This window comes from Lycorma delicatula, chromosome 3 (genome assembly GCF_047948215.1).
Source record: "Lycorma delicatula isolate Av1 chromosome 3, ASM4794821v1, whole genome shotgun sequence".
Taxonomy (NCBI): domain Eukaryota; kingdom Metazoa; phylum Arthropoda; class Insecta; order Hemiptera; family Fulgoridae; genus Lycorma; species Lycorma delicatula.
Window position 1 is genome coordinate 85538917 of NC_134457.1, and position 21049 is coordinate 85559965.

At 33.3% G+C, this 21049-nt stretch overlaps 1 protein-coding gene across 1 annotated transcript in view; it reads left to right on the forward strand.

Moving 5' to 3' along the window:
• Positions 1-21049, forward strand: part of wwk (anoctamin 8 white walker) — a 120672-nt gene that overhangs the window by 81868 nt on the left and 17755 nt on the right. The window contains exons 12-15 of the mRNA XM_075360123.1: positions 6471-6707; positions 9889-10086; positions 11568-11699; positions 17484-17680. Coding sequence (XP_075216238.1) covers positions 6471-6707; positions 9889-10086; positions 11568-11699; positions 17484-17680 — 764 coding nt within the window. The remainder of the gene's footprint in view (positions 1-6470; positions 6708-9888; positions 10087-11567; positions 11700-17483; positions 17681-21049) is intronic.

A 21049-nucleotide genomic window follows, 5' to 3' on the forward strand; every position in this document is an offset into this window, starting at 1 on the left:
TATTTATATACCTCGTAAAATATTTATTGACATACTAATATATAAGACTGGTTGGATTTAGTATTACTAAGATAAAAAGATTTATTTTTTTTAATTTATTCATTTTAAACTCAGTTTCAAACTTTAGGATTTAATAAGTTATTGTTTTTATGGTATTTAATTTGAAAATTTTTAATCTCTTGGTAGATAATTAAACTTTCCCTTATGTATTTATATCTATAATTAACTTTATAAGTCAGCATCACTGTGCATGATCATTATGAATACCACATCTATAACTAATTAATGGAGGGGGGATAGAAGTATTGTTATTGTTGAATATTTGTATAAGGGCATCAAAACGTTTGAATGAAATGGTGATGTAGCTTTTTTTTTTGGCTTCTGTTGCACAATCAGTAGGAAACTTGTCATTTTTCTTAAGTTCGTTTAACCCATCAGTGATGTTTTCAACTGATTTTATAAAGTTCATCTGTAGTTTTTCTCCCTTGGGAAGCATTTTTTCAAGATTTGTTTAAGTTCAATAAAATCTCTTCTCTTAAAGAGACCATTATCAAAAATAATAAGTTACTAGTTCCTTTCATACTCATGCTAATTTACAAAGTACAGTAAGTATCGTTTATAGTGACATCGGATATAATGACATATCGGATGTAGTGATCAAAAACTTCTTTCTTGGTTGGTTTGGTATGCTGTTAATACCAGTAAGTATTGTTTAAAAACATCGGATATCGTGATAAAAAATTTCTCTCTTGGTTGGTTTGGTGTGCTGTTAATACATAAATACAGTATGTATATTGGTTATAATTACATTGGTTGTAGAGACATATCAGTTATTATGACTTGTTTTTTTTTACTGTAATGCAACATTTTTGCTTATAATGACGGGTGCAAGAGACTATAATGTAATTACCTTCATCGTAGCTACAGAAATATTTTGATGGTTAAAATGATTTACCTTTTCCTTTTTACCTGCATATGTACTATAGTTCTTGTTTTTCTTAACTTCTGCCTTACCAAATTATTGTAAACTGAAGCAGCCACATTCAACTGTTATTAATCTTTTGCTGTGAGCATATCATATCGTGCGGGTACAGTATTAAATTTTACGTATCCTGTGTAATTCATCCTCCTCTATGAATCATGAGACCTTGCCGTTGGTGAGGGGGCTTGAGTGCTCAGGGATACAGAGTAGCTGGACCGAAGGTGCAACCATATCGGAGAGGTATCTGTTGAGAGCCAGACTAAGGAATGATTCCTGAAAGAGGGCAGCAGCTCTTTCAGTAGTTGTTAGGGGCGTGAGTCAGGACGACTTAAACGGCCGTATCAACATCACTCAGTACTGCGCAGCTGAAAGCAATGGAAAACTACAGCTGCTTTTTTTCCAAGAAAATGTGGCTCTCTGCATTTTCACATAGCAATAATGGAGGCGCCTTCCTTGGTAAAATATTCCGGAGGTAAAATAGTCCCCTGTTCGGATCTCCGGGTGGGGACTACTAAGGAAGGGGTCACCAGAAAATTAAAAAATAACATTCTACGAGTCAGAGCGTGGAATGTTAGAAGCTTGAAAAAGGTTGGTAGGCTAGAAAATTTAAAAAGGGAAATGGTTAGGACAAATGTGGATATAGTAGGAATTAGTGAGGTTCGGTGGGAAGAGGAAGGCGACTTTTGGTCAGGTGATTTTAGAGTAATTAACTCAGCGTCAAATAATGGGCAGGCAGGAGTAGGTTTCGTGATGAACAAGAAGATAGGGAGGAGAGTGGAGTATTTCAAAACGCATAGCGATAGAATCATTGTAATAAGGATAAAATCAAAACCTAAACCGACAACGGATGTTAACGTCTATATGCCTACAAGCGCCCATGATGATGATGAGGTAGAGTGTGTATACGAAGAGATTGATGAAGCAATTAAACACGTAAAAGGAGATGAAAATTTAATAATAGTTGGAGATTGGAATGCAAGCATTGGAAAAGGCAAGGAAGGAAATATAGTGGGTGAATACGAGCTGGGCAAAAGGAATGAAAGAGGGGACCGACTTATAGAGTTTTGCACGAAGTATAATTTAGTAATTGCCAACACCCAATTTAAAAATCATAATAGAAGAATATACACTTGCAAAAAGCCGGGCGATACTGCAAGGTATCAGATGGATTATATCATGGTTAAGCAAAGATTTAGAAAATTTTTGAGGAGGACATCGCAAGAGGTCTGAGTAAAAAAGATAAGATAGAAAATGTAGAAGAAGAATGGGAGAATGTTAAAAAGGAAATTCTTAAATCAGCAGAAGCAAACTTAGGCAGAATAAAGAGAACCGGTAGAAAACCTTGGGTTTCAGACGATATATTGCAGCTGATGGATGAACGTAGAAAATATAAGAATGCTAGTGATGAAGAAAGTAAAAGGAACTATCGGAAATTAAGAAATGCTATAAACAGGAAGTGCAAACTGGTGAAAGAAGAGTGGATTAAAGAAAAGTGTTCAGAAGTGGAAAGAGAAATGAACATTGGTAAAATAGACGGAGCATACAGGAAAGTTAAGGAAAATTTTGGGGTACATAAATTAAAATCTAATAATGTGTTAAACAAATATGGTACACCAATATATAATACGAAAGGTAAAGTCGATAGATGGGTGGAATATATTGAAGAGTTATACGGAGGAAATGAATTAGAAAATGGTGTTATAGAGGAAGAAGAGGAAGTTGAGGAGGATGAAATGGGAGAAACAATACTGAGATCTGAATTTAAGAGAGCATTAAAAGATTTAAATGGCAGAAAGGCTCCTGGAATAGACGGAATACCTGTAGAATTACTGCGCAGTGCAGGTGAGGAAGCGATTGATAGATTATACAAACTGGTGTGTAATATTTATGAAAATGGGAAATTTCCATCAGACTTCAAAAAAAGTGTTATAGTTATGATACCAAAGAAAGCAGGGGCAGATAAATGTGAAGAATACAGAACAATTAGTTTAACTAGTCATGCATCAAAAATCTTAACTAGAATTTTATACAGAAGAATTGAGAGGAGAGTGGAAGAAGTGTTAGGAGAAGACCAATTTGGTTTCAGGAAAAGTATAGGGACAAGGGAAGCAATTTTAGGCCTCAGATTAATAGTAGAAGGAAGATTAAAGAAAAACAAACCAACATACTTGGCGTTTATAGACCTAGAAAAGGCTTTCGATAACGTAGACTGGAATAAAATGTTCAGCATTTTAAAAAATTTAGGGTTCAAATACAGAGATAGAAGAACAATTGCTAACATGTACAGGAACCAAACAGCAACAATAACAATTGAAGAACATAAGAAAGGGAGTCCTATCTCCGTTACTTTTTAATCTTTACATGGAACTAGCAGTTAATGATATTAAAGAACAATTTAGATTCGGAGTAACAGTACAAGGTGAAAAGATAAAGATGCTACGATTTGCTGATGATATAGTAATTCTAGCCGAGAGTAAAAAGGATTTAGAAGAAACAATGAACGGCATAGATGAAGTCCTACACAAGAACTATCGCATGAAAATAAACAAGAACAAAACAAAAGTAATGAAATGTAGTAGAAATAACAAAGATGGACCGCTGAATGTGAAAATAGGAGGAGAAAAGATTATGGAGGTAGAAGAATTTTGTTATTTGAAAAGTAAAATTACTAAAGATGGACGAAGCAGGAGCGATATAAAATGCCGAATAGCACAAGCTAAACGAGCCTTCAGTAAGAAATATAATTTGTTTACATCAAAAATTAATTTAAATGTCAGGAAAAGATTTTTGAAAGTGTATGTTTGGAGTGTCGCTTTATATGGAAGTGAAACTTGGACAATCGGAGTATCTGAGAAGAAAAGATTAGAAGCTTTTGAAATGTGGTGCTATAGGAGAATGTTAGAAATCAGATGGGTGGATAAAGTGACAAATGAAGAGGTATTGCGGCAAATAGATGAAGAAAGAAGCATTTGGAAAAATATAGTTAAAAGAAGAGACAGACTTATAGGCCACATACTAAGGCATCCTGGAATAGTTGCTTTAATATTGGAAGGACAGGTAGAAGGGAAAAATTGTGTAGGCAGGCCCCGTTTGGAGTATGTAAAACAAATTGTTGGGGATGTAGGATGTAGAGGGTATACTGAATTGAAATGACTAGCACTAGATAGGGAATCTTGGAGAGCTGCATCAAACCAGTCAAATGACTGAAGACAAAAAAAAAAAAGTGCAATTCATTTAATAGTGATTTAATTATGACTTTGTGAAAAACATTCGCAACAGAGGAAAAGGTGCACATTATCTGGCCGCTAGAGAATGGTGAAACTAATAAGGACATTGCCCAAATATTAGGTAAGTCATTCAACAATGTCGGTGATATGGAAGAACTGTGAAAAAATTGAGAAAAAATTTGAAATAAAATCTATGAAATCAAAAAACAACAGCCTATTCAGCGTAATGATGTAGACTAAGGGCTGTTAAAATGGTTGAAATACCAGAGGGCTAGTGATATCTCTATTAGCAGCCCTATATTGGAATCTAAGGTGAACAATTATTCTGGAAAATTTGATAAACCACATGAAATAACTTCAGCTTGGATACAACAGTTCCATCAGCGTCGTGATATTGTGTCAGGAAGAATAAGCAGCGAGGCTGCAATAGCTCCAACTGGTGTGTCAGAAAAATGGATAGAAACTATTTGGCTAAAATTAAAAGAGGGCTATTTGAACAAAAAAATCTATTAATGCTGATGAATCCAGTCTTTTTTTTTAACTGATGCCAGAAGGAACCCTTTGGTTTAAAGGTAAAATGTGTTTGGGGGGGAATTATCAAAAGAAAGACTTAACAGTACTAATTGCTACAAATATGACTGGAACTGACAAAAAACACTTCTGGTTATAGGGAAAGTATGGGGAGTTAAAGGGAAAGTCTGGTCTAGAGAAAGCTCATTGACAACTGTCCGGCTCATCCACATGTTGAAAATCTTCTGTGTATAATGTTAGTGTTCTTACCACTGAAAACAACAGCAGTCTTACAGCCTTTTGATTAAGGCATGATAAAGTTAGTAAAAGTCCACTGTAAAAAACACCTAATTTTACAAATGATTACAGGATTTAGATCAATAAAAGGAAACACAAATAACTATTCTGGATGCTATAATTATGTTACAAAGATCATGAATGAGGTTTCTTTACTGACTGTAAAAAATTGCTTTCGACATGCAGGATTTTTACCACAGGCTTGTGAAGTTACTAATGTTGTATGCGAAGAAGAATCTTTAGTGGAATGGGGCAATAGTCTTCAAAACCAGTTATCAAATGCATTATTTGAAGATTATCAAGAGGTTGACAGAGATTTAGAAACACATGAAACTGTAACAGATGATGATGTAGTAGTGGCTTCAGTACTAGCAGAAATAGACGGGGACGTAGGTAATGAATACAAAGATAACGATTGCAACAACTATGAAGACATCAACCCGCCAAATCTTCCAGAAGTTTTAGTAGCAATGAAAACTGTTTGCTGGTTTCTCAGTTTTACAGAAATTGCTAATGAAGAAACAAAGAGTGTTTGTTTTGAATTAGAAAAGAATCTTCAAAAACTGTATTACAATACGAAATGTTCGAAACAAAGGAAAATAACCAACTTTTTGCAGCAAAAGTAATTTTTTAAAATTTTTCTCTATCTTCTTTTGCTCTACTGTAAAATATTTACTATTGCATATTTTTTTTTTTTATATTATTTTATTATGGAAATAAATTATTATTAATATTTTTAATGATTATTATTTTACTGTATTGCAATACGCATGTAGATCTCATATTAAAGTAGTACATCTAAGCTTCCTAAACATTGGTTAGTATGACTAGTAGTTATAATGACCAAAAATCGTTGGTTCCTTGGAGGTCACTATAAAAAATATTTACTGTATATTTAAAATAATTTATACCTTAAAATTTCATTTATTTGTTACTGGTAATTTAGAGACATAGCAGTTTGATCTTAGAAATATACTGATAGGACCTTGGATTGTATTCTTAATTAAAGGTTTTGATTGACTAATTTCCTATAATATGTGAACGGACACTTTAATAAACTCTATTTAACAACAGGATATTCTGTCGTAGCCTTGTAATAAGGTTCAATTTTAATTAGGTATGTATATATCGTATGTAGGATCTAGCAGATTAGATCTTGTGTTAGTTGTGTCAGCTCTACATTCAAAATTTGAATTTGATACACTTGAAATCATTTTTAAAATTTCTTCAAACTTACATTCCAAATAGGTCTAATAGTTAAAGTACAACTTAATCCATTGGTAAAGTGCTTGTTATATACTTGAATAAATTCAAGAAAGTAACTGAAAACTATAAATGTGTAATGCTTTTTACAATATTTGTTCATTTTATAAATAATCTTAAATTTATTTGCTTAAACATTTGTTGTTAATGTAATGTTATTATTTAAAAATTTAATGTTAATTTGTTTACAGCAATTAGCTGCATTGTTGATTGCCAGGCAAGTTATCGGGAATGTAAAAGAATCTGCCTTGCCGTACCTTCTTGAACAACTAAGATTGGCAAAGATGAGTTTTGATTTGTTTGGTGCACTTAGTCCAAGCGATGCAGCAAAAGAACCATTTGGTGGACCTACTTCTGGAAATGATGAAGACAAGAAGCCTGGTTCTCGTAGTGTCAGTCAAGCAGAATTAGAGAGTTCTTTATACAAAGTAATTCATTTGTGTATTTATATCTTTTATTGTTTCTGTTTTATTTTTAATTTGTAACAAAATATATTCTATGCCTGTAATATCAGATTTATTGAATTTATTGAAATTCTTTACATATCAAAGTTATTGAGAATCTTTATGATCATAAAATGGGAAAAATGTTTCTGTACGTAAAAAAAGTTGATAGTAGGCAAATTATTCCTTTATTAATGATACTGTCAGATGAACAAAGTTCCATTAATTTGGAATTGAAATTTTAAGGGAAGAATGCATTAAAATTGAAATCCAAGGTTATTACAATCCCACAGAATTGTCCAGCGGGTTTTTTTTTGCAGCTTATATTCCTACACTGCAAAAACATGCTGATTTCAGGCTATCTCAGAACAGAAAAAAGCTTTTCATACCAATTATTTAATCAGTCAATACTGATAATTTGATGTAAATAAATTCCTAAGCTGTTTCTGACTGGTTACACTAATTTTAAAACGATATAGCATATCAGAAAAGATTTTTTTTGGGAAAGTGTGTGTGTGTGTCACACTGCAAAAACAGTGGTTTAAAAAAGATTTTGAAATACACTCCAGATAACATTTTTTAATAACAAAACAGGGCCTTTTCTTTAAATGTTGGTCAAACAAAATCTAACTTTTAAAAATTTCAATTGTTATGGAGTTAAAACAGCAAAGGAAAGATGCCAGTTTTGGTGCACCAAAGATGACAATCAAGATTGTGTAAAGGCTAGAAAATCTGTAGAAGCTGATTACTGTTATAATTGAAAGGGATAATTGGCCCCTGATATTTTTAAGAGTAGACTTAAAAAAAAAAAAATGATTAGGCAAAACATAAGATTTGTTCTGTTTACTAATAATTGCCTTGCACATCCTTATGTAACTTCAAAACTTATCAATTGTGAATTTGATTTTTTATTCCCAAACAGAAGTTACATTACCTTGTCAGCAACATTGTAAACTGTTAACTACTTTCTTAAATAATCTTATTTGTTAAATCATGGTGGGGAATCCCACTATGACTTAATGAAGGTATAATTGTTTAGATTTTTATACTTAATATTAATTTTTCAATTGCGATTGCCTAAATCAGTGACGACTCAAAAAATCACCACCTTCATTTTCATATTGTGTAAGACAAGACTGAGGAGAGAGTCTAATTGCTTTTTTTTCTGTTTCACCTCTAGAACCACCATAAGGTATTACTTCAGAGGATGGATGAGAATGATATGTAAGAATGTAAATGAAGTGTAGTCTTGTCAGATCGATTCCTGAAATGTGTGGTTAATTGAAACCTAACCACTAAAGAGCACCAGTATCCACCATCTGGTATTCAAGTCATATAAAAGTAACTAACTACCTTTATTAGGATTTGGACCTTAGAAGTCTCGACTTTGAAATCAGCTGATTTGTGATGAGTTCATCACTAGACCAACCCGATGGGTTCATAGTCTAATTGCTTGGTCTTGTAAACATCTTTCAACATTTTCAGCATCCAACGAGAGCAGAATTCAAGATAGCCTAGGTTTCATGTTATGATTTCATGCAGAATCAGTTCATAAGTTTGGGAACTCAGTACTTAACAAAAATATTGTACACCATTGACTTTAAATTTTTTCATCTACTCGCGTAACTGGTTTTTTTCATGACTGAAGGGCACCTACTCTATTGTTCATCATGCACATTACTGTGTCTCCTATTGAACTGCTACACCCACTTTCTAACCATTCCATCATATATAGTTTTTTCACCATAATCTTCACTAGTTTGTAGATGAATATCAGCTGGTTTGACATTTCTTATGTTTAAAGATCAGATAACTGACCTAATTTCACAGTCTATAGGATTCGTGATTGACTTGAAAATTTTAAATTATGTTTATTTAACTCTAAACAAACCTTGCTGTACTTATATTGGATCTATCAAAAGTCAACAAATGAGAGAATGTGGTGCTCATGTTTATGATTGTATGAAAGCTGTGATTGCAGCACTGCATTGGTGATAGAAGGAGACTGTACTTACTCTCTACAAATGCCACAATATATAGTGTTTTATATCTACCATTACATGAGGACATTGAGGATGCCAATTGTGGTCGCCTTCGATCTAGAAAGCCACCTATCAAAACAGCAATTGCTGCCACAGAGGACGGATTTAACCTAACTGACGCCTGGCGTCAAGAATGGGCCACAAAGCAGAATAACCAAATTCCATGTATTACTCAAAGGCCGCCAGGTTTTGACTTGCCACATAAGACATGGTCAACTCTAAACAGACTATGAACTCAGCATGGTGTCTATTTAAGTGGGGTCTATATTAAGTCTATATAAGTGGGGTAAAACACTGACGCCCCTTTGTCAATGTGGTGAAACACATCACAGAAGTTTGCCCTAGGACAGCTTATGAAGGGAATCCTGAAGATTTCCTGATGGTGACTCCAGAATCAGTAGCATATATTAATTTGTTAAATCTTTGTTTGTAATTTTTGACTGTAATTGGTGTTGTGTTTTGGTGCCATATTCTAAATAAATAGTGTTTTATTAATTGTATGTTTATAATTATATTTTATACATAATAACAAAACACTATTGTTCAGCTATTAGTGGTGAGCAGTGTGTGTCACTTGGTAGTTCGGTCACAATATGTAGTTGTTGGTGCTAAAATAGCTAAACCACTGAAGTAGTATATCTGGATATCCATTGAAATAATATGTTTATGCATTTCATGTGTATTTTTTATTATACTTAAAAAAATGGCAAAACACATTTTCATGATTTATATAAATACAGTTACTTTTGTTTGTAATTGAATGCTCATTTTGCTAGCAACTTTGGTTGTTGGTATTCATTTAATACTCAAGAATGGCTGAATGATATGGAGAAGACATCATACACATCTCCCTGATCTCACAGTGATAAAATATCTTATAATTGGTTCCACTTTTTTGAAGTAAAATGAAAAATAATTCAAGATATTTTGTCCATTAAAAGTTATTTTATGATTGTTGGCCTGATCCATTCAAGTTATATAATATTGATCTATATTATATAATATTGATCTATATTGTTTTAATTAATCAAAAATTATTATTTTAATTGATCTCAGTCAGTATGATACTAAAATCGCTTATTAAAGTGGTCCTTCTGTAATAAAAATTTAATCTTTTTTTGCAGTATGATGGAACATTTGCTGATCATCTGGAGATGTTCATACAGTTGGGATATGTTGTGTTATTCTCTTCAGCATTTCCATTGGCTGCATTATGTGCTCTTATTAATAATCTTGTTGAAATTCGTAGTGATGCATTCAAATTGTGCTTCATATTTCAGAGGCCGTTTGGTCAGCGTGTCCCAAACATTGGGACATGGCAGGTATACCATTTCATTTTTCTTATACAATTAAAATATTAAGTTCTTTAAAAGTATCTCTTAGTTATAGAAAACAGTTTCAGATGTAATTTAGCCAGAAATTGTTGTTTATTTATAAAAATAAAATATTGTTGTACATTACCTTTAAGCCAGTATTGTGTAAGCCAGTAAGCAGTAATGCTTATTGGTTTCTCTCATTATAACCGATTAGAGACTTTACATCATGAGAAATCTTTTAAAGTGTCAGATTTTAATAAAAATAACTGAAAACTTGTTTGTGGTGCATTCAGAACAATTTTTATTTTAATTCAAAGTAGATAGAATGAAATGTTAGAAATTGAGGGTACTATCTTCCCAATAATATTGGTAGATAAATGACAAAATTGATTTATTTTGAAGTCTATGTTGGAATCGTACTGTGACATCTAAATCCTCATTAGTTTGACTATTCCTAACGACCAGCTTGAAATGGAGAACATTATATTTGAGGTGCTGGACATAAGTTTGAAATTAAATCAAAAGCAAAGACACGTCTATTTTATTTTAGACTAAATAACTCTCTAAAGCTCACTGTTTTCAATAAATTAAATTGTTAAAGATTCAAAGTTAATTTAATTTTAAAACCTAAGTATGCTACACATTTATTTCAGTCTGTAGCACAGTAGAGTTAAAACAGCTATAAATACAAACATTATGTTCGTACATTAAAGTGTACAATCAAGCGACTGATCTTTTATAATTTGTGGCTAAGATTGCAAACTTTGTAATGGGAATTATATCTTTCACAGCCCTTTTTTCTACCACATTAACTGAAATCAAAACTTTGCTAGTTAAAGTTGCTGGCCTGCATACATTTAATCAAAATGAGCTTACAGAGTTAACCCTGTGTGCACATAAAGTGTTGTAGCTGTAATGGCTGTAGGTAGCCTGACATGAGTTATAAGACAATGTTTTCTTTACTAAGCTGAATATATATACTGTTCATAACAGTATACCAAGTCCATGTGAATGAATTGAGCCTTATAAATAACACGTTTTTTCTATTCACTGCAGGACTAATTATATATAATGAACTCATTTACATATGGGAAAGAAACTGACGGATACCTTTTGTATCTTGACAGAATATGTCAGCCATGAGAGTGACTGAAATAGATAGTGGAAAGTATTAAATTGTATCCCATCTATTATAAAGCAAAACAATTAGATACTGCTTCAACTTGATAGGGTATACAAAGCTGAGGAAATTTTGAAAAAACATTGTAAAGAGAGTGGTCCCTTATTTTAATTGTTTATACTAGTAAGGGGTACTAGCCCCATATTTAATCATGATTATAATTAAAATTAAGGTTATAACTGTACTTAAAAAAGGATTGACTTACATTATTTCTTTGTACGTATTTCAACTTGTAATTGGTAGTAATTATTTTTATTCATTTAAAATATTTGATATTTAATTTACAATTTATTGTCATTTTTCTTAGAATGCTATGGAGATTATGGGAATTATAGCTGTTCTTGTTAACTGTGCTCTTATTGGACTCTCTGGACAGGTGCATAGAATGTTTCCTGAGATGTCTACAACTCAGACTATTCTGTTTATAGTTGCTTTAGAGGTGATTAAGAATATAATAATAAAATTTAGCTATAAATAGAATCTAGATAGAAAAAACAGTTTGTGAATAAAAGGAGAAATCAGAAAATGAGTTACCCTATTTAATTGCTGCTGAAGTACTACGTACAGCTACTTGGTTCTTAGATAACAGTTAGTTTTGATTCATGTTTTCCTAGATGGAGTGATTAATTCCAGCACACTCCTTTTCGGTTGTAGGTAGTTTAACAATGGTGATTGTTCTTTATGTCTGTACACAAGAAGAGTTGCGGTTCTGTTCTTCTATTTTTGTTGACAAAGAAGACAGTACCAATAAAAATTCATCATGAAGTTTCTCAGCTTAAACCACAAATCTCCATAAAGTGCCTCCAGTTTATGGTCTTAATGTAATGAGTATGCAGCAGTGTAACATAGGTTTAAGTATTTTGTAATGAGATTGGATGAGTATGATGAAGAACAGAGAAGAAGGCTCCCTATCATACTCTTTACAAAAATTATGTTAAACTGCAGTTGCTGACTGCAAATTGTGAAACCACACACAGTGAGCATCTTCCACAATAGTAAATGCATCCATTTTTAACTACACTGGTGACAGCGCTGATGGCTGTATTTGGTACTAATGAGCTGTGCGAGTCAAAACTTTGGTATGTTATGCTATGAAATGAGACCTCAACTGAATCTGCAAGTTATCTAAATAAGCTTTTATATACTTCTAAAGTTGTGAAGTCCTTTTTGAATTATCCGGTATATTGTTATATGGAGATGACAAGTTTTGTTTTTACCTAAAATTATAGAATAGAGTGTAAAAACGTTTTGTAGACTGTTAATAATATTTATATGTTATTGATACTTTATTTTAAAACTTAAAAAACAGAATTACTTGAAATATATATAATATTTATATAAATAAGTTAACAGAAATAAAGTATGGGAACCATAAATAACTTTTCAACTGTTTTACATGGAATAATGAAATTTAGCATATACGCCTCCCTTGAAACTATATACTTTTTGATATGTGACCACCACATTCCAAGCACTCGTAAGGAGCCCCCCTAAGCTACAACTAAAAAAATTTTAAATGGAAAGGGAAGGGTTTGATACATCATTAAAGCATTGAAAAACAAAAGTTTGTCAAAAAATATTCAAGGTTTTATTATTATTATTATTATTATTATTATTGTATAATATTCAAGGACAACACCAAATGTTGGCCATTCAAAATGTTTTTAATTTACTCTCAAAAGTGGCCTACAGTACACTAGTAGTGGTCTCATACCAGAAAGTTGAAAGTAGGAACATTTGCTGAGTTTTTTTTATGGTGTTTCATTGTCGAGCAGTTATTTAAGAGATACTCTAAACATCTAGACCCTTTCCATTAAAATTGTTTGAGTTGTTCCCCCATGATTCCTTCCTGGATGTTCGGGGTGTGGTGATCTCATACTGAAAACTTAATAGTTTCAAGGCAGGAGCATTGACTAAACCTAATTTTCCTGTGTTAAAAAATTATTTTAGGGTTCCCATATTTCATTAGCAATATATTGCTAATATGAATATTTTCATATTGAAATATGAAATAAATATATATATATATATTGTTAATGTTATTGTTAAAATTATTATTAATTTTTACAAGGGTAAGTCAAAAAGTAAAGGGAAATTTTGATTTGCCTCCCAATCACATGTATGGCAGCAATGATTGTTCTGCTGTAACTCATAACTTCTATCAGCAGTTCATTAAAATTATTGTTTCATTGTTAGCTATTTATGATTATGTTTAAAAGTCTGTTTAAAATTAGTGCCTCCTTGTCTGATTGCACCAAGGAAGAAATATGAGCAGTTATATGTTTCCTGAGGTCAGAAGGAGTGAAACCAGCAGAGATTATTCGTCAAATGCAGCAGCAACATGGAGATAGTTGTTTGAGTTGAAGCAAGATCTACAAGTGGATTGATCGCTTAAAAATGGTAGGATTTGTCTCTGTGATGAACAGCGTGAGGTAGGCCTTCCACTTCAAAATTAACGACAATATTGAAGCAGTTAAACATATAATTCTCTGTAATTGATGAATTACAATTGACGACATTGCAAGTGAGTTGAATATAAGCCATTTTTGTAAACTTACAAAAGTGCTTGCTGGGTTCCACATCAATTGACCAGCATCCAGAAAGAGAATCGTTTGAAAATTTCCCAGAAGCTTTTTAAATATTATGAGGATGAAGGAGATTCATTTCTTAAGTGAATAATTATCATTGATGAGACATGTGTCCATCACTGAACCCAAGAGTAAGCTACAAAGTTTAATGTGGTAACATGCTTCATCTCCCGCAGCAAAAAAGTTCAAATCTCAGATGTCTGCAGGAAAGATGACAATATTCTGGGGTATGGAAGGTTCATTTTTGATTTATACTTCACACCTAAAGGTCAATCGGTAAATAGTGACAACTACTGTGAGCTACTGCATTTACTGAAGCAAAAAATTAAATCCAAAAGATGTAGTAAACTTTAAGATCTTAAAGACGTGATTTTGCTTCAGGATAATGCTCCACCTCATACAACCAAAAATACGGTCCTTTGCCTTCATGATCTTGATTTTCAACTGCTGGACCACCCTCCCTCCATACAGTCTACCTGGCTCCAAGGGATTTTCATCTTTTTGGCTCGTTAAAAGAAGAGTTACAAGGGAATCATTATTCATCCGATGAAGACACCATAGAAGTAATGAAAAATTTTCCATACACCAGACCGAAAACTTTCTTCCAGGAAGGAATTCAAAAGCTCATAAAAGATAGCCTAAGTGCCATCTTTTTACTTCCTAGAAGTAGGAGGTGATTATGTTGAAAAATAATGTGTGTCATTTATGTAAGTACAAATAAATATATTGATTTTTTGAATTTCACTTTACTTTTTGACTTGCCCTTCTATTGTTTTGTATGTTATATAATTTTACGTAAAAAAAACTCAGCAAATGCTCCTACTTCAACTTTCTGGTACGAGACCACTACTTGTGGTGTAGTATAGGCCACTTTAATTTCGTCCAGTTTCCTTCAACCATTTAAGGACCACTTCCTTCAATTCATCATCATTAGCGAAATGCTCCCCTCCCATATCTTGCTTGAGAGGACCAAACAGGTGGTAGTCACAGGGTGCTAGATCAGGGCTGTAAGGTGGATGAGACCATACTTCCCACTAGAATTTTTGCAGAAACTGCGTCGTTACATGAACTGAATGAGTAGTGTTATTGTGAAGAAAAACAACCCCATCGCTCAATCTTTTGGGTCTTTAATCTTTAATGGCTTTATGCAGTTCTTATTCCTTGTTATGCGATTGTTATTCCTTGGGGCATAAATTCACTGTAAACAACTCCCTCAGAATCGAAAAAGACTGTCAGCATAACCTTTCAGACATGTGGGGATGTTTTCACTTTTTTTGGCTACAGCTAATTTTGTGTCCATTCATGTGGTGCTCTTTTAGCCTCAGGAGTGTAATGAAGCACCAAGCTCTCATCTCCTGTGATGATTTTTTCAGAAACTGTGGACTAGCCCTGGAATAATGTTGAAGAAAAGAAAGAGCAGACACAAAACGTTGATGTTTGTGGTTGTTGATCAACAGATGTGGGACCCATCGTGCACATATCTTACGATAATCAAGCTGATTGTGAATAATTGTAAACACACTACCGTAACTGATATTAAGTTCATTTACAAACTCTCTAATTTTAATGTGACAATTACTCAAGATCATTTCATCATGCGTTCCATGTTACTTGTCGTGTTTGCAGTTGAATGACGCTCAGTACGCAGTTCGTCAATCACATTTGTTCTTCCGTTTCTGAACATTTGGCATCAGTTTGTGATCATGGGGCATGACATTGCATTCTCACCATGCACCTCAACAATTTGGCGATAAATTTCACAACAATTGCAATTTTTTGCCTACAAAAATCAGACTACTGAACGCACTTCTATGCTGGACAAAACTTCTAGAGAATACACCATATTGACAACAGCACTACACATGTACTGAAAATATCATACAGAATTGCTGCTGGGTGAGCATGAAGACAACACAACCAGTGCTGCCACCACAAGACATTAATATATCCCTTTCAGTTCAAGAACATGGCAAGGGTGTGACTTATTTTTTGATCCCGTGTATGCCGTGTATCCCGTGTATAAAATATTAATATATATATATATATACACACACACATACAAGGTGATTCAAAACTATGTGGCAGTCTCTCAGGAGCTCATTCTATAGCTAAAAATAGGAAAAAAAGTTTCTATAAAGAAAACCTTGAAAATGCTTCGTTAATGAGTTATGACTAGCGAAAGATTTCTCCCGGATTTCAGTTCCTGCCAGTGAAATGAAGAAGTCCTGAAATTCTGAGAAGGTAAATTAAGGGGTGAATTTAATTATTTCTTATGGTTTGTGACCTTAAAATATTTTTAAAAAAATGGCCAGAACTGTAACCCCATTAGTTTTAAAGAAATCTGATGTAAACCATAAAATCAGGGGATAAAAAATAATATGTTTTTGGGTTTTTTATTTTTTTTTCCCTGTGAGTTGGAGGAACCCCATTTATGAGCAGAGTGTCAGGCTTGCTAACAGGTTCTGCAAGATGTTACTAACAGTGTACGTGTGCCTGCGTCCTATCGACTAAACCTCCTATTTCACTACACTTCCTCCCAGGGCCGGACCCACAAGTAAGCATTACTCAGCCGTGGGAGGTGTCCCGAGCTTGGGGGAGTCCTTGTGCATCATTACCATTGCCCATCCACACAAGCGAGGATGCATGATGGCTCTACAGGAGGCTGTCCTTCACCCCCTCGCTCACCTGTCCTTATCTTCTACATCTTCACTGGCTTTCATCTTTTTAACCTCTATTTTGATCCACACCATACAAAAAACTCTCACTAGAACCTCTCCAGCTAAAAGCCTGTTCTCCACTCCTCGATATCCTTAGCCTGTAGAATAGATTCCGAGTAGCTTAAATGCATTCCAACATGTTGTAATTGTACTCCTGGCCTCCAGTGCGGTGTCCTGTGTTTTCACAATCATAGCATCTCCTAGTTTTTGTGCATTCGTTGGCTTTGTGTCTGGGACCCCCACAATTAAAACAAAGAGCCGATCTATCCTGTCCTTGACACTGTACTCCCCTGTGATCAATGCCCCAACATTTATAACATTTGTCCAATGTAAGAAGATTTTGTTTTATTTAGTGGTTAATTAAGTAATCAACTAGAAATGTAGAAAATTTAATTCTGAAAAGATTCATGTGAATTACTTAAAAATAAATTGAATATAAGATAACAGCAGATCAAACAACTAACTGTAGAAAAAAATTTATGGAGAAAATACATACAAAAACAATCAGTTTATTTATTAACCAAAGTTTCTCTTAGAATTTATTGTATAGCAAAAATTTTATTACACTAGTTCTGACAGTAAGTAAAAAAACATCTCAGGTTAGAATTATTGACTAAAATTCAAAACATGTTTAAAAAAAGTATATAACAAAATCTAACAATGGAACTCCTCTTTAAAAATTCACTAGTGATTCTTAGTATTAACTTAATGTTCAGAAGTACTTGCTCTTCCAGGATTGATGGAAATGAGTACATGACCCTTTGCCGCAGAATTGTGTTATAGTGTAGAATGGTATCCATCCTACACGCAGATGTAGCAAAGAATATGTTAAGAGTTTTTGTTAAGACATTATAATTAATCTCTTGCGAGCACTATAATTATTTAGGCACTAAAATGATTTAAATGTTTCCTTTTTAGCATGTGATGTTGATTCTGCGATTTCTTGTAACAAGTGCAATACCAGATTTACCTGATTGGGTTGCTACAGAAATGGCAAAAGTTGAGTTTGCAAGACGTGAAGCTGTACGACGGTTGTCAACAACTGCTACGCCTCCACCATCAGATTCTAACACATCACCTTCTTCATCACCAGCTAATCAACTTTCAATTGGCAGGTAATTTTATATGCAAGCCCTGTTCAGAGAGTACCAAATTTTTATTATGGAGACTTACCCAGGACCTACTGACAGTAATTCCCTCTTTAGATATACTTATTCCAGCAATGTTTCCACTAGTGGAAGCAGTTATAAAACATGTTGGTTTGAATTGTCTTCAGTTCTGTTTGTGAAAGTCTGTTAGCTTTTTCAGTTGTCAAGTCTTTCACCCTTTAATGTTGTTTTAAAGAAATAAAAAGAAGTTTGCAGGGCCAGATCAGAAGACTGCAGAGCTTCATTTGAACTCATCCCACTTTTTTGCATAAGATTCCTGGATTAACAACTCTGAAGGTGCTGGTTCATTACTGTGGGAAGGAGTCAAAACTTACACTAATTTTTAGGCATCAACCTCCTGATTTTTTTTCTTATAATCTATTTGAAATTCAAAGTAGTAATATTACTTCAAGTGATTAAGATAAAAATGTATGTTAAATAACACTTTCACTGTCAAAAAAAATTTAGCACAACTTTAAAATTTGATCAAACCGTAAGTGATTTTTGGTGAGATTCTGACTCATTGAAAAACTGAACTTTAGATTTGACTTCATAGTAGTAAACCCACATTTCTTCACTTGGTATAATAAAATTTTCTATTATCATTGTCATGATCCTGATAGACTGCAACATAATTATCTTTTTTAAATGTGACTTGAAGCAGGGAATTAGCTATTATTTAGTAGCTATTATATATAGAATATTTACAAATGAAGTAGATACTTTTGATGGTTTGTACAAAATCTATTTTTCAAATATGGAAATTACTGCTTACATGATTTTACAGGAAATTTCTTAGTTTGTATCCATAGGTTTTCTACTTATGTGATGAAGATATCAACACAATAGTCCAACTCAATCCAAACATGTTAAAACACATCACATTCAACACTGGTAGCGGTGATTATGGTATATTATTTAAGTCGTCTACATCTAAAGGAAAGAGCGGGACAAAAACTTTATCTTTTATAAAACTTCAAAAAAGTAGCCACTAGATGTTAAGTCTGGATTTCTTTATGGCAACATATCAACACGTTTTTGTCAGTTGCATGACTAATCCAACATCTTTTGGAAAATGTTTATACAGATAATTTTGAACCTTTATTTACCTGTGAAGCTAATCATCTTCTTGTACAAGAATGAAGTACTACTCATTATCTTTCTCAGTTAAGGTACTAGAGCTATTAACTTAAAATAAATTGCTCCACCCTTCTGATTGTTTATGAAAAAAGAGTGGTCAGTACACCTTTTCATGGAAAATAGCACAAAACATGTTCACATTTTTCAGTTGTATATATGTAGCGCAGAATTTTTAGAATTTTCTGGTTAATTTCTGTTCTACACTCATGTGTTGTGTGTGTTGGCCTTTCCACTAATGTTGAGATGTGTGTACACTTGTCACCAAAAATTAGGTGAAAGAAACCATCTTTTCATCAACCTATTACTGAATTTCGACATTAAAATCTTTATATAAGACTATATTTATCATTTAAACTTAATTAAAATTTGTAAAGTTTCATTTTCAACTGTTTCCACAAAATTTTCCTCTCAGTTGCTTGATAAATTTGTGATTCTAACTCGCTGATCTAATTAATTTACCTGGAAGCTGGTATGCAGTGTGAAGATGATCGATCTTTTCTTCCAACATGGGAGATCTTCCAACACAAACATCCTGTGTGTTCTAATTACTTATTTCAGGTGTAGGTGGATTGCCTTTTGGATTGTTTGTTTACTATACTTTGTTCTGAAACATCACTGTGCAATAGAAACAGTTTGTTTTGATTAATTTGAGCCTTCAAAAAGCTTTCTCAATATCTTCATAGGAGTAGGAGAAAGCTTTTCTCTACTCTTCTCAGATCTGATTATTTCACACAGTAATCAATATAGATGTCAACAACAATTGTACCAAGTTAAAAACATTCCTGTGAAACCATATTAGTTATTGTTTATATAATGAAAGTTAAATTTTTTATGAACTGTCAAACTATTTATTTAATTTATTCAACTATACTATATAAATTAAATGTTATTTAAACTACCAAAACACAGTAAATAGATAAATTAAACTTACCATATAAATTCAAAAAATCAATTTTCGCAGGATCCTTCATTTTCAGTAGGTATTTAATTCTATAATTACAAAATAAATTGTTTTTATAATTTGGAATTTGTTGAAATTGTTACTGTTAAATAATTTTGAAATTTATTATGGATGCCCTCTGCTGTGAATCATGAGACCTTGCCGATAGTGAGGGTCCTTGAGTGCTTAGTAATACAAAGTAGCTGGATCGAAGGTGCACCCATATCGGAGTGGTATTTGTGTGAGGTAGACTGAGGAATGATTCCTGAAAGAGGGTGTCGCTCTTTCAATAACTGTTAAGGGCATAGGTCAGGAAGACTTAAATGATCATATCAACATCACTCAATCTTCTGAGTACTGCACAGCTGAAAACAATGGAAAACTACAGCTGTTTTTTTTTTCCAAGAAAATGTAGCTCCATGTATTTTTATGTAACAAAGATTGAGGCACCTTCCTTAGTAAAATGTTCTGTAGGTAAACTAGTCCCCTGTTTGGATCTCTGGCTGAGGACTGCTAAGGAAGGAGTCACCAGAAAATTAAAAAATAACATTCTACAAGTAGGAGTCTGGAATGTTAAAACTTAAAAAAGTTGGTAGGTTAGAAAATTTAAAGAGAAATGGGTAGATTAAATATAGATGCAGTAGAAATTAGTGAGGTTCAGTGGGAAGAGGAAAACAACTTTTGGTCAGTTGATTTTAGAATAATTAGCTCAGCGTCAAATAAAGGGCAGGCGGGAGTAGGTTTTGTAATCTACAAGAAGATAGGGGAGAGAATAGAGTATTACAAAAAGTGTAGCGATAGAATCATTGCAATCAGGATAAATCAAAACCTAAGATTAACATTGACAATGATTAACATTTTTTTTTTTGTTCTCCTGCTCCCCTAGGCAGGCTCAACAATCAAATATTACTCAGCCCAGGGGAGTGTCCTTGAGACTGTAATAAGTCTCCCCACCTACCGGCAGTACGTCCGGCATGGCAGGTTGGCTCATTGGTTCAGGATCTTTTACTTATTCTCATCTTGCTTCTGCCTCTAACCTGATGTAACATCTTATGCCTACAAGTAACTATGATGATGATAATGAGGTTGAGTGTGAATGTGAGGAAATGACAAAGCAATTAAACACTTAAAAGGGGAAGAAAATTTAATAATAATTGGACATTGGAATGCAAGCATCAGAAAGGGCCAGGAAGGAAATATTATGGGTGAATACAGGCTGGGCAAAAGAAATGAAAGAAGGAACTGACTTATTGAGT